Below are 14,510 nucleotides of genomic sequence, written 5' to 3'. Positions count from 1 at the left end.
GTGATAGATTTGGTGTTTGGAGCCACACTGGCTTTGCAAACTTGAGTTGTCTAACCAAGGCAGCAATGAGACACGGCTGGGCACTTACAAGCAATGGTGCTTTTGAAAACTTTTGGGGACACCCGAGTGGATCTACAGCTCAACGAACAAGCGTGCAGGGCAATGGGAGCTGCACAATGAAAAGGTATTGTACTCTTCCCCTGCAATTCTATGAATAAAAATGTCAATTTCAAGGTGACGCAATGCCTGGTTTTATACTGCGTTTCTGTCTAAATGTATAGTGTCTAGAGCCATGGCATCATAATGATGGTAATAAGAGGTGGATTAATTTGGGTGGGACTGTGTAGGACCTCACTGAAGGCCCAGCCCCCAGGCCCACGGCACGCCACTGTATATGCCCAATACTATATGCCTTGGTGTTTTAGTACCCTTATGACACAGAGTTGCCCTGAGGCAAAACATTCTAATCTGGGTGATGGGGGTAAAAGTAAGTCTTGTCATTCCAATCTCCTTTGCATTAGCGTAGCCTCTTCTGTAGCCTGTCAACTATGTGTCTGTCTATCCCTGTTCTCTCCTCTCTGCACAGACCATACAAACGCTCCACACCGTGTGGCCGCGGCCACCCTAATCTGGTGGTCCCAGCGCGCACGACCCACGTGGAGTTCCAGGTCTCCGGTAGCCTCTGGAACTGCCGATCGGCCAACAAGGCAGAGTTCATCTCAGCCTATGCCTCCCTCCAGTCCCTCGATTTCTTGGCACTGACGGAAACATGGATCACCACAGACAACACTGCTACTCCTACTGCTCTCTCTTCGTCCGCCCACGTGTTCTCGCACACCCCGAGAGCTTCTGGTCAGCGGGGTGGTGGCACCGGGATCCTCATCTCTCCCAAGTGGTCATTCTCTCTTTCTCCCCTTACCCATCTGTCTATCGCCTCCTTTGAATTCCATGCTGTCACAGTTACCAGCCCTTTCAAGCTTAACATCCTTATCATTTATCGCCCTCCAGGTTCCCTCGGAGAGTTCATCAATGAGCTTGATGCCTTGATAAGCTCCTTTCCTGAGGACGGCTCACCTCTCACAGTGCTGGGCGACTTTAACCTCCCCACGTCTACCTTTGACTCATTCCTCTCTGCCTCCTTCTTTCCACTCCTCTCCTCTTTTGACCTCACCCTCTCACCTTCCCCCCCTACTCACAAGGCAGGCAATACGCTCGACCTCATCTTTACTAGATGCTGTTCTTCCACTAACCTCATTGCAACTCCCCTCCAAGTCTCCGACCACTACCTTGTATCCTTTTCCCTCTCGCTCTCATCCAACACCTCCCACACTGCCCCTATTCGGATGGTATCGCGCCGTCCCAACCTTCGCTCTCTCTCCCCCGCTACTCTCTCCTCTTCCATCCTATCATCTCTTCCCTCTGCTCAAACCTTCTCCAACCTATCTCCTGATTCTGCCTCCTCAACCCTCCTCTCCTCCCTTTCTGCATCCTTTGACTCTCTATGTCCCCTATCCTCCAGGCCGGCTCGGTCCTCCCCTCCCGCTCCGTGGCTCGACGACTCATTGCGAACTCACAGAACAGGGCTCCGGGCAGCCGAGCGGAAATGGAGGAAAACTCGCCTCCCTGCGGACCTGGCATCCTTTCACTCCCTCCTCTCTACATTTTCCTCCTCTGTCTCTGCTGCTAAAGCCATTTTCTACCACTCTAAATTCCAAGCAGCTGCCTCTAACCCTAGGAAGTTCTTTGCCACCGTCTCCTCCCTCCTGAATCCTCCTCCCCCTCCCCCCCCTCCTCCCTCTCTGCAGATGACTTCGTCAACCATTTTGAAAAGAAGGTCGACAACATCCGATCCTCGTTTGCTAAGTCAAACGGCACCGCTGGTTCTGCTCACACTGCCCTACCCTGTGCTCTGACCTCTTTCTCCCCTCTCTCTCCAGATGAAATCTCGCGTCTTGTGACGGCCGGCCGCCCAACAACCTGCCCGCTTGACCCTATCCCCTCCTCTCTTCTCCAGACCATTTCCGGAGACCTTCTCCCTTACCTCACCTCGCTCATCAACTCATCCCTGACCGCTGGCTACGTCCCTTCTGTCTTCAAGAGAGCGAGAGTTGCACCCCTTCTGAAAAAACCTACACTCGATCCCTCCGATGTCAACAACTACAGACCAGTATCCCTTCTTTCTTTTCTCTCCAAAACTCTTGAACGTGCCGTCCTTGGCCAGCTCTCCTGCTATCTCTCTCTGAATGACCTTCTTGATCCAAATCAGTCAGGTTTCAAGACTAGTCATTCAACTGAGACTGCTCTTCTCTGTATCACGGAGGCGCACCGCACTGCTAAAGCTAACTCTCTCTCCTCTGCTCTCATCCTTCTAGACCTATCGGCTGCCTTCGATACTGTGAACCATCAGATCCTCCTCTCCACCCTCTCCGAGTTGGGCATCTCCGGCGCGGCCCACGCTTGGATTGCGTCCTACCTGACAGGTCGCTCCTACTAGGTGGCGTGGCGAGAATCTGTCTCCTCACCACGCGCTCTCACCACTGGTGTCCCCCAGGGCTCTGTTCTAGGCCCTCTCCTATTCTCGCTATACACCAAGTCACTTGGCTCTGTCATAACCTCACATGGTCTCTCCTATCATTGCTATGCAGACGACACACAATTAATCTTCTCCTTTCCCCCTTCTGATGACCAGGTGGCGAATCGCATCTCTGCATGTCTGGCAGACATATCAGTGTGGATGACGGATCACCACCTCAAGCTGAACCTCGGCAAGACGGAGCTGCTCTTCCTCCCGGGGAAGGACTGCCCGTTCCATGATCTCGCCATCACGGTTGACAACTCAATTGTGTCCTCCTCCCAGAGCGCTAAGAACCTTGGCGTGATCCTGGACAACACCCTGTCGTTCTCAACTAACATCAAGGCGGTGGCCCGTTCCTGTAGGTTCATGCTCTACAACATCCGCAGAGTACGACCCTGCCTCACACAGGAAGCGGCGCAGGTCCTAATCCAGGCACTTGTCATCTCCCGTCTGGATTACTGCAACTCGCTGTTGGCTGGGCTCCCTGCCTGTGCCATTAAACCCCTACAACTCATCCAGAACGCCGCAGCCCGTCTGGTGTTCAACCTTCCCAAGTTCTCTCACGTCACCCCGCTCCTCCGCTCTCTCCACTGGCTTCCAGTTGAAGCTCGCATCCGCTACAAGACCATGGTGCTTGCCTACGGAGCTGTGAGGGGAACGGCACCTCAGTACCTCCAGGCTCTGATCAGGCCCTACACCCAAACAAGGGCACTGTGTTCATCCACCTCTGGCCTGCTCGCCTCCCTACCACTGAGGAAGTACAGTTCCCGCTCAGCCCAGTCAAAACTGTTCGCTGCTCTGGCCCCCCAATGGTGGAACAAACTCCCTCACGACGCCAGGACAGCGGAGTCAATCACCACCTTCCGGAGACACCTGAAACCCCACCTCTTTAAGGAATACCTAGGATAGGATAAGTAATCCTTCTCACCCCCCCCCCCCTTTAAGATTTAGATGCACTATTGTAAAGTGACTGTTCTACTGGATGTCATAAGGTGAATGCACCAATTTGTAAGTCGCTCTGGATAAGAGCGTCTGCTAAATGACTTAAATGTAAATGTAAATGTAAAAGTAATTTTTTTGTTGTTGAAATTATTGATACATTATCAGAAAGCCTAAATCTTCCAAGAATAGAATGGATATTTTTGGGGGGGATGCAATATGTAACTTTTTGAAATGTGAGTTATAGATCTGTCATTCTCATTGAAAGCAAGTCTAATAAGTGGTAGATATGTTCTATGTGCACTATTTTGTGCTTTATGTTCTTAAATGTCATTTTTGCATCTTTTACTTTCGGTTTTGTACACCAGCTTCAAACAGCTGAAAATACAATATTTTGGTTATTGAAAATATATTTCACAGCGGTTTGGATGGTACAATGATTCTTTACACGATGCTTGGTTGTTTTGTCACATAAACTGAAATTAGGCGAACTGTTTGAATTTTTGCAACCAGGAAATGGCGGAGCGATTTCTGCATACTGCACTTTTTTTAAATGAAAAAATTAAATGTGTGCAGTAGAGTGTTAAACAAAGTGTGGTGTTGATATGGTGTCCAGCTTGATGTTTGAGAGGCTATTTACCTAGAGAGGCTGAACCTCCCTGTCTCACACTGTGAGAGGAATAGGTAATCCAGTGGATAGTTGGGTTCCATCTGGCTCGGCATCTCCACTCTGCTGTTGCCATTGGCCACAAAGTCATGGTTGGAAATGAATGACATACTTCGGGAGAGAGCTGGTGAAACCTGCTGGGGGTTTGGGGTGTGAGAGAAAACTTCCTCAGATTCTGAAAGACAGAGAGATGGGGAGAGAGCGAGGGAGAGAAAAAGAACAGGGGGATTAGAGAGAATAGAGAGAAGAAATCCATAGTTTCTACATGAGTTCTGGGCTGGCTCAGGATAATGTTACACAGACATTGGGCCAGAGTCAGACAGGAATCCTGATCTCTCTTGATAAATGTGATCTCTGAAACGTAGTTGTCAGTACTCTCCAGCAGGTGGCAGTGCAATGAATTTGTAGTGCTTTTAATGTTTTTGCGCTTGTCCACGTCCCCCTTACTGTAAACGAATCCCCCAACATGTAACTTCAGTCTGAGTAACCCCTTTTCTAATAAAAAAGTCCACTATGGTACAGTATAACCACAACACATGTGTAGGTATAAACATGTTATACACTGAGTATAACAAACATTAGGAACACCACCCCACCCACCACCCCCCTTTTGCCCTCAGAACAGTCAGAGCATGGACTCTACAAGGTGTTGAAAGCGGTCCACAGGGATGCTGGCCCATGTTGACTCCAATGTTTCCCACAGTTGTGTCAAGTTGGATGGATGTCCTTTGGCTGGTGGACCATTCTTTTACATTTAAAAGAAATACCCAGCAGCATTGCAGTTCTTCACACAAAAATGTTTTGTGTTGCCCATTCACCCTCTGAATGACACACATACACAATACATGTCTCAAGTGTCTCAAAGTTTTAAGATCCTTCTTTAACCTGTCTCCTCCCCGTCATCTACACTGATTGAAGTGGATTTAACAAGTGACATCAATAAGGGATCATAGATGTCACCTGGATTCACCTGGTCAGTCTATGTCATGGAAAGTGCAGGTGTTCTTAATGTTTTGTATACTCATTCTATTTTGTGTAAATACGTGACATGTAGAATAAACATTATTTGACCAGCACCATAAAACATAAGAATGAGAAAAAAAAGACCAGGCAGTGTAATTATTGAAAAATGTATTATTTCTTTACTTTTCCAAACCATATACTGTACATAATGTAGTTTGTGACTGTGTGCTGTGCATGAATAGTTATGTGTTTGACTTTTCTATTGAAAATATTTTAGGCGAGGTGCTAACTAGTAGCTACACAGCTATAACTATTCATTTTCTGTTAAAATGATTTTAGTTGAGTGGTGAGAACATGCAGACAGGAGCCTGAGATCTATATACGACGAAACATCAATGTTCTTATCATTCAGACATTGCTTATAGATTGTCGTTACTTCATTACTGGCAACCATCTCTGCTGGGCTTTCAGTGACTGAGGCCATTATAAACTGAACAAAAATATAAATGCAACATGTAAAGTGTTGGTCCCATGTTTCATGAGCTGAAATATAATATCCCAGAAATGTTCCATGCGCACAAAAAGCTTATTTCTCTAAAATGCTGTGCAAACATTTTTTACATCTCAGTTAGTGTGCATTTCTCCTTTGCAAAGATAATTCATCCACCTGAGAGGTGTGGCATTCAAGAAGCTGATTTAACATCATGATCATAACACAGTTGCGCATTGTGCTGGGGACTATAAAAGGCCACTCTAAAATGTGCAGTTTTGTCACACAACACAATGCCACAGATGTCTCAAGTTTTGAGGGAGCGTGCGATGGGCATGCTAACTGCAGGAATGTTCACCAGAGCTGTTGCCAGAGAATTGAATGTTCATTTCTCTACCATAAGTCGTCTCCAACGTCGTTTTACAGAATTTGGCAGTATGTCCAACCGGCCTCACAACCGCAGACCACGTGTATGGCGTTGTGTGGGTGAGCGGTTGTGAACAGAGTGCCCCATGGTGGCAGTGGGATTTTGGTATGGGCAGGCATAAACTACCGACAATGAACACAATTGCATTTTATTGATGGCAATTTGAATGCACAGAGATACCGTGATGAGATCCTGAGGCCCATTGTTGTGTCATTCATTCGCCGCCATCACCTCGTGTTTCAGGGTGACAATGCATGGCCCCATATCACAAGGATCTGTACAACATTTCTGGGACATGGATATATCCCAGTTCTTCCATGGCCTGCATACTCACCAGACATATCACCCATTGGACATGTTTGGGATTCTCTGGATTGACGTGTACAACAGCGTGTTCCAGTTTCTGCCCATATCCAGCAACTTCGCACACAGCCATTGAATTGGAGTGTCACAACATGCCATAGACCACAATCAACAGCCTATCAACTCTTTGCGAAGGAGATGTGTCGTGCTGCATGAGGCAAATGGTGGTCACACCAGATACTGACTTGGTTTTCTGATCCAAGTCCCTACTTTTTTAAAGGTATCTATGACCAACAGATACATATGTGTATTCCCAGTCGTAGAATCCATAGATTTAGGGCCTAATGAATTTATTTAAATTGACTGATTTCCTTATATGAACTGTAACTGTGTCACGGGTGTTGAAGGAACTGGACCAAGGCGCAGCGTGGTGAGCGTACATATTATTTTTATTAGGAAAAGACGCCGAACAAAACAATAAACACTACAAAACAAACCGTGAAGCTACAGGCTATGTATGTGCTATAAACAAAAGTCAACTTCCCACAAAGAAAGGAGGGAAAACGGGCTACCTAAGTATGGTTCCCAATCAGAGACAACGATAGACAGCTTTCCCTGATTGAGAACCAAATCATAGATAACAAAACATAGAATGCCCACCCCAAATCACACCCTGACCAAACCAAATAGAGACATAAAAAGGCTCTCTAAGGTCTGGGTGTGACAGTACCCCCAAGGTGCAGACTCCTGCCGCAAAACCTGAACCTATAGGGGAGGGTCTGGGTGGGCATCTATCCATGGTGGCGGCTCAGGTGCGGGACGCAGACCCCGCTCCACCTCTGGCTCACCCCGCTTTGGTGACGCCTCTGGTGTGGGGAACCTCGCCGCCGCACCCGGACTCGGCACCCTCGCTGCTGCGGGCCCCGGACTGGGCACCCTCGCTTCTGCGGGCCCCGGACTGGGCACCCTCGCTTCTGCGGGCCCCGGACTGGGCACCCTCGCTGCTGGGGGCCCCGGACTGGGCACCCTCGCTGCTGCGGGCCCCGGATTGGGCACCCTCGCTACTGCGGGCCCCGGACTGGAGGCCGTCTTTGCGGGCCCCGGACTGGAGGCAGTCTCTGCGGGCCCTGGACTGGAGGCCGTCTCTGCGGGCCCTGGACTGGAGGGCGTCGCTGGAAGCTCCGGACAGGAGGCCCTCATTGGAGGCTCCGGAATGGAGGCCCTCGTTGGAGGCTTCGTGCCATGTCTCACCACTGGAGGCTTCTTGCCATGGATCATCACTGGAGGCTTCTTGCCATGGATCATCACTGGAGGTTTCATGCCATGGGTCATCACTGGAGGTTTCGTGCCATGGGTCATCACTGGAGGCTTCGTGCCATGGATCATCACTGGAGGGAGGAGACGTATGGGCAGTCTGGTATGTGGAGCTGCCACAGGGCTCACCAGGCTGGGGAGACATGCAAGAGGATTAGTTCTGGGTGCAGGCACAGGACTCACCAGGCTGGAGAGACATATAGGAGGCTATGTCCTAGACAGAGGCACCGGATTCACTGGACTGTGGAGGCGCACTAGAGGTCTCGAGCTAAGAGCCTGCACAATCCGTCCTGGCTGTATGGTGACTTTGTCCCGGCACGTGCGGGGCACAGGCACAGGATGCACTGGGCTGTGCAGACGCACTGGAGACACAGTGCGCAGAGCTGGCACAGGATATCCTGGGCCGTAGAGACGTACTGGAGGTCTGAAGAGCAGGGCTGGCACAATCCTTCCTGGTTTAATGCTCACCCTAGCCCGGCATATGCGGGGAGCTGGGATGTAGCGCAGCTTTAGCTGCTTCCAGTTCCTCCCGTGGACGGCGATACTCCCCAGACTGCCTTCAGGGTCCTTTCCCGTCCAGGATTTCCTCCCATGTCCAGGAGTCCATTACACGCTGCTCGGCCCTTTGGTGTTGGAAAGTTCTGTCACGGCTGTTGAAGGAACTGGACCAAGGTGCAGCGTCGTGAGCATACATATTCCTTTTTTTAGGAATAGACGCCGAACAAAACAATAAACACTACAAAACAAACCGTGAAGCTACAGGCTATATGCCATAAACAAAAGTCAACTTCTCACAAAGAAAGGAGGGAAAACGGACTACCTAAGTATGGTTCCCAATCAGAGACAACGATAGACAGCTCTCCCTGATTGAGAACCATACCTGGCCAAAACATAGAAATACAAAAATCCTAGTTCGCTGCTCTGGCCCCCCAATGGTTGAACAAACTCCCTCACGACGCCAGGACAGCGGAGTCAATCACCACCTTCCGGAGACACCTGAAACCCCACCTCTTTAAGGAATACCTAGGATAGGATAAGTAATCCTTCTCACCCCCCTTTAAGATTTAGATGCACTATTGTAAAGTGACTGTTCTACTGGATGTCATAAGGTGAATGCACCAATTTGTAAGTCGCTCTGGATAAGAGCGTCTGCTAAATGACTTAAATGTAAATGTAAAATGTAGATAACAAACCATAGAATGCCCACCCCAAATCACACCCTGACCAAACCAAATAGAGACATCAAAAGACTCCCTAAGGTCAGGGTGTGAAAAACTGTAACGCAGTAAAATCTTTGAAATTGTTTAATGTTGTGTTTATATTTTTGTTCGATATAGTTATAAAGACCAAAGTCTGAGTGTGAGTATCACCATGTGGTAGAGTATAATAGCTTGGTCTATCAACGCTTTGTGTATTCAAATTTCTGGAGACAATGAGATACACTGTAACTACTATTTGAAAATGATTTAAATGCTGTAAGTACCTTATAGTTATGAGGCATATTGTAAAGCCTAAAGGTATTTATTCAGCACATGAAACTGCAGAAAATAATGAAATTGTGGCATTATCTGTTGTATTTTTTCACACAATGGATTTACGACAGTGTGTGTTGGAAAGATTTTTGTGTGTGTACTGAATAGTAAACTAGTTCAGGATGTCATTGACTGAATGTCTGACATTGTGTTATCATTCCCAGTAATGTGTAAACCTTGGGTTTGCCACTGTTCTTCTGGGCTATAATCTCTTCTCTTTGTCTGGAGATCATGTCGTCGGCTCTATCTGCTCCATACAGAACAATGTTTAACTAAATGTTCCAACTGACAGCTCTTATCCACAGCTCTCCCCCTGGTTTGGAGTTAATAAGACATGAAGACAAGAGAGCTTGGTGTCTAACTGTTCAAACATCACCCTAGCTGAACTTGCATGCCTGTGGAGAGTCGTAATATCTATGGCACTATGAGTTTCACAGAGAAAGATAACTTGTAACTGAATTGGGTAAAATAAATCACATTTTACTTCAGCACTGTTCAGTGATTTACTGGTTGTAATCAGAAGCTGTCTGCCAAATGGTTCTGATTTGATTATTGCTACAACATTGAAGTAGGTGTATGCATGGGTGCGTGTGTGCATGCTTGCATGTGTGCTTGTGTGTGTGTGTCTGCATACGTGTGTGTGTGTCTATCATTTTAGTGTGCACTTTTCTGATTGTACATGTACATCAGGGGCCCTTTTGCGAAAAAGATTTCTAACCTCACCCTAATACTCCTAAAATAGTTAATATACTACAATATGTCATTGAGGGACATCGGTACATTTCTTGAGCCCAGAGACTTTAACAGCCAAGAAGAGGCAAAGTATCATACTTGGCTTGGAGCATTAATGAGAATAAACACATTTAATTCAAACGTCTCCTTTAAATGCAATGCAAAACTACACATGACAAATTAATATTCACATCTTCAAAAAATATATTATTTTTGCGGGCTTCTCTGAGACGGTCATTGATTTACCAGTCATGTCCTTAAGAAGCTCATAACACAGAGAAATCATCAGACACCTAAATGGGTTGTTATCTCATATGTACATACTGTATTTTATACCATTTATTACATCTTGCCTATGCCGCTCTGTCATTGCTCATCCACATATTTATATGTATATATTCTTATCCCATTCCTTTACTTAGATTTGTGTTTATTAGGTAGTTGTTGTCGAATTGTTAGATAACATGTTAGATATTGCTGCATTGTCGGAACTAGAAGCACAAGCATTTCACTACACTCGCAATGACATCTGCTAGCCATGTATATGTGGCCAATAAAAATGGATTTGATTTATCTCAGTCTTGAATATAGACAACCTTCCCTAAACATGGCTACTCTACCCACACACAAACACATGCGCACACATTCTTACTGTAGGTCACTGGACAAAAGCCTCCAACAAGTGTTGAATACCAAATAGTGTTTCTCTATATTCTTTGTATAAATTGAACATATGAATGTGATTTTGTAACTAATTATAATAAAAAAATATATGTTTAATTTAACCTTTATTTAACTAGGCAAGTCAGTTAATAACATATTCTTATTTACAAAGATGGCCTACACCGGCCAAATCCGGCCGACGCTGGGCCAATTGTGCACCGCCCTATGGGACTCCCAATCACGGCCGGTTGTGATACTGCCTGGATTCGAGCCAGTGTGTCTGTAGTGACGCCTCTAACACTGAGATTCAGTGCCTTAGACCTCTGCACCACTCGGGAGCCCCTAAACTGGTTACCAACGTACTTAGAGCAGTCTAATTAATTGAATTTGTAATGCGCATTTCTAATACCCAAGGCATTTAAACTGTGACCGTATTGAACTGTGTCTCTGTGCCAGGTCCTTACCTGTCCCATCATCCAGACTCAGAGGTCCAAAGTGACAGATTTCCCTGATCTGGCTGACCCAACTGTTCATCTCCTCCTCAGTCTTGGCCACCAGGTAGAAAATGCGAGACGACGTCTTGATAACGAAGAGGTGCTGGTTCTGGAACTCCCTCTTGACCAGGCGTTGCTCCGTCTGCATCTGAACCTCACACTCTCTCAGGTCGATGGTGCGGATGGGCTTCTTTGAGGTTGTGTTTCGGTAGTACTCCAACACATCTGGATTCCCACTCATACGTCCTCTTCGAAGAACAAACCATCGTCTCCTCCATGCCTAGGGGACAGGGAGCCAGACAGATCAACATACTGTACTGTTGCATGTACTAATAGACTTAAGCAATAAGGCCCGAGGTGGTGTGGAATATGGCCAATATACCACGGCTTAGGGCTGTTCTTATGCACATCACAATGCGGAGCCCTTAGCCATGGTGTATTGGCCATATATCACAAATCCCCAAGGTGCCTTATTGCTATTAAAAACTGGTTACCAACGTAATTAGAGCAGTAAAAATAAATGTCATACCCTTGGTATACCACGGCTGTCAGCCAATCAGCATTTAGGGCTCGAACCACCCAGTTTATAATGTCTGACATACATCGGCTGTCAGCCAATCATCACTTAGGTCTCGAACCACCCAGTTTCTAAAAATATATATACACGGAATAAAAATATAAACTCAACATGCAACAATTTCAAAGATTTTACTAAATTACAGTTCATATAAAAAAAATCAGTCATTTAAAAAAAAAAATTAGGGCCAAATCCATGGATTTCACATGACTGGGAGTACAGATAAGTGTGTATCTGTTGGTCAAAGATACCTTTAAAAAGGTAGTGGCAGATCAGAAAACCAGAAAACCAGTCAGTATCTGGTGTGACCACCATTTGCCTCATGCAGCGCGACACATCTCCTTAGCTTAGAGTTGATCAGGCTGTTGATTGTGGCCTGCTGAATATTGGCAGGAACTGGAACACTCTGTCATACACATCAATGCAGAGCATCCCAAACATGCTCAAATGGGTGACATATCTAGTTAGTATGCGGGCCATGGAAGAACTGGGACATACAATTAAAATACAATTGTGTTCATTGTCTGTAGTTTATGCCTGCCCATACCATACAGTTGAAACCAGGATTCATCCGTGTAGAGCACACTTCTCCAGCATTTCAGTGGTCATCGAATATGAGCATTTGCCCACTGAAGTTGGTTGCAACGCCGAACTGCAGTCAGGTCAAGACCCTGGTGAGGACGACGAGCAGGCAGATGAGCTTCCCTGAGATGGTTTCTGACAATTTGTGCAGAAATACTTTGGTTGTGCAAACCCACAGTTTCATCAGCTGTCCGGGTGGCTGGTCTCAGACAATCCCGCAGGTGAAGAAACCGGATCTGGAGGTCCTGGGCTAGTGTGGTTACACGTGGTCTGTGGTTGTGAGGCAGGTTGGACGTACTGCCAAATTCTCCTAAAAACGAGGTTGGAGGCAGTGAAATTAACATTCTCTGGCAACAGCAACGGTGGACATTCCTGCAGTCAGCATGCCAATTGTGACAAAACTGCACATTTTAGAGTGGCCTTTTGTTGTCCCCGGCACAAGGTGCACCTGTGTAATGATCATGCTGTTTAATCAACTTCTTGATATGCCACATCTGTCAGGTGGAGGGATTATCTTGGCTAAGGAGAAATGTTCACTAACAGGGATGTAAACAAATTTGTGCACAAAATTTGAGAGAAATAAGCTTTTTGTGCATATGGAACATTTCTGGAATCTTTTATTTCAGCTCATGAAACAGCTTACATGTTGTGTTTATATTTTTATTCAGTCTATTACAATTATTCTGCATGCATACAGTATGTAGACTAGTTGCCTTAGTTGGTTAGTAACCTTAGAGGTATTTGGTTGGTTATTATGTTCGATGCAATTTGATGTGAATTTAGTTTCAACCAAGGCCTCAGCAATAGAATGTCAGTATATCTATGTCTATTTCATAGGTCATCAACAGAACCGTCAGTGAACAATCTGAACATGGTACTGTAGCTCAATACAGAATTGCTTTTAATATTTTTATGTCCCCTGACTGTGACTAAAGATGATTTGTACAGATCAATGTCTTATATCCTCATGTAGTCTCCAGCGTTGTGACCTGTGTCAATCAGGTTTTCACACACAATTAAAAGGAAGATGTATCACTGCTCTTCTAAACATGTTCACTGGGAAGTTTAGCTACAAAACCTTAATTTAACTATAGACAACACCCTTTTTCTTGCTTTTGGTACTGGAACTGACAACAAGAAGAGGAAGTGAATTCTATGTAAAAGAGAATGTCTGACACAAACAAAAAGCTATTTGTACTGCAGTGGTTCACTAACTAATTGGGGAAGATTAAAAAGGCAACCTCTTTTTCTGCTGAGATTTGTTTTTTCATGTCATTATGGTTACTGATTGGTATAGGAGCAGTTTTGTTTTCTTTAATGCTATGGGAATTTGATGCTTAGCTGGCTCTCTTAATTTTGATACGGAGTAAGTAGGCCTAACTGAAGTATTGTTAACGTTTTGATCTTGATCGTGATGACCTCATGGTCACTCACATGGGCTATAAGTCATAGGTTCATCTATATTCTAAAAGTAAAATATTCATGACTGACCTCCATACTATGTCTGTTTCAAACTTCACCCATGTATTATTTAAAGCCATTTCCAATTCCACCTTTTTAGCAGGAGTTGTATATTTTTATACAGTTGCCTCATAAATGCAGCATTCAGGTGATTCATGCATTATTCAATTAGTCAGAAGTCTGTTGGCATGGAACACTACATGACTTGAAATTAAATCAGCTGTTTTTGAGCTTTGAGAGTACATGTGGTGAAACAACCTATCATAAAGAGACATGATTTGTTTTGAAGAGTCAGAGGTATTAGCCATACTGGAAACAACACATTTTGTAGTTGTCTGTGTTACGCTGTTTTTACTATCTCAGTTGACAAAGTAAGTGTGTGCTATAACCCACCAGCCACCAATTTGGGAGTACATTGTATCACTTTGTGATGATCTATCTAGAGAGTTATGAAAATACTCAGACTGTTTGTTCGTTTGTTTGAAACCAAAACTCTGGCTTGGTGTGCCCTCACTCATATTCAAATCAACTATAAACAGTGGACGAGTTGTAAATCCTAATTTGCATCACACAGTGCTAGTATAGAACAGAGAGACAGAGAGCAGGGAAGCTCATGTCCCTCTTCAGTGGTACATTTTCAGTAAGTCAAAGCACGTTTAAAATACATAATGTGAGAATAATCAACCTACTAACAGGAAATATACTCACGCTCTAGAAACCTCTACAGAATCATGTATGAAAACACTTCCTTGTTGTGGGTGATAACTGTCTTATTGAGCGTGAGTTCAACT

General features: G+C 45.4%; 2 protein-coding genes across 10 annotated transcripts in view; one reads left to right on the top strand and one right to left on the bottom strand.

The window, feature by feature from the left end:
- LOC118391317 (GRB2-associated-binding protein 3-like) overlaps window positions 1-14,510 on the bottom strand; it is a 34,410-nt gene that overhangs the window by 14,662 nt on the left and 5,238 nt on the right. For 2 of the 9 annotated variants that reach the window (XM_052458014.1, XM_052458016.1), the window contains exons 2-4: window positions 12,224-12,568; window positions 11,070-11,379; window positions 4,155-4,356 (exon numbers count right to left, since the gene is read on the bottom strand). In XM_052458014.1, the coding sequence (XP_052313974.1) occupies window positions 4,155-4,356; window positions 11,070-11,379; window positions 12,224-12,247 (536 nt within the window). In that variant the 5' untranslated portion in view covers window positions 12,248-12,568. The other 7 variants (XM_035782587.2, XM_052458018.1, XM_052458015.1 and 4 more) reach the window with 6 other exon arrangements.
- LOC127906505 (uncharacterized) overlaps window positions 1,781-14,510 on the top strand; it is a 140,650-nt gene continuing 127,920 nt past the window's right edge. Inside the window, exon 1 of the mRNA XM_052458723.1 lies at window positions 1,781-2,494. The gene's annotated coding sequence lies outside the window, so the exon portion shown is untranslated. The remainder of the gene's footprint in view (window positions 2,495-14,510) is intronic.

The sequence above is a fragment of the Oncorhynchus keta genome, chromosome 12 (genome assembly GCF_023373465.1).
Source record: "Oncorhynchus keta strain PuntledgeMale-10-30-2019 chromosome 12, Oket_V2, whole genome shotgun sequence".
Classification (NCBI taxonomy): Eukaryota; Metazoa; Chordata; class Actinopteri; order Salmoniformes; family Salmonidae; genus Oncorhynchus; species Oncorhynchus keta.
This window is presented reverse-complemented; position numbering and strand designations above follow the sequence as displayed.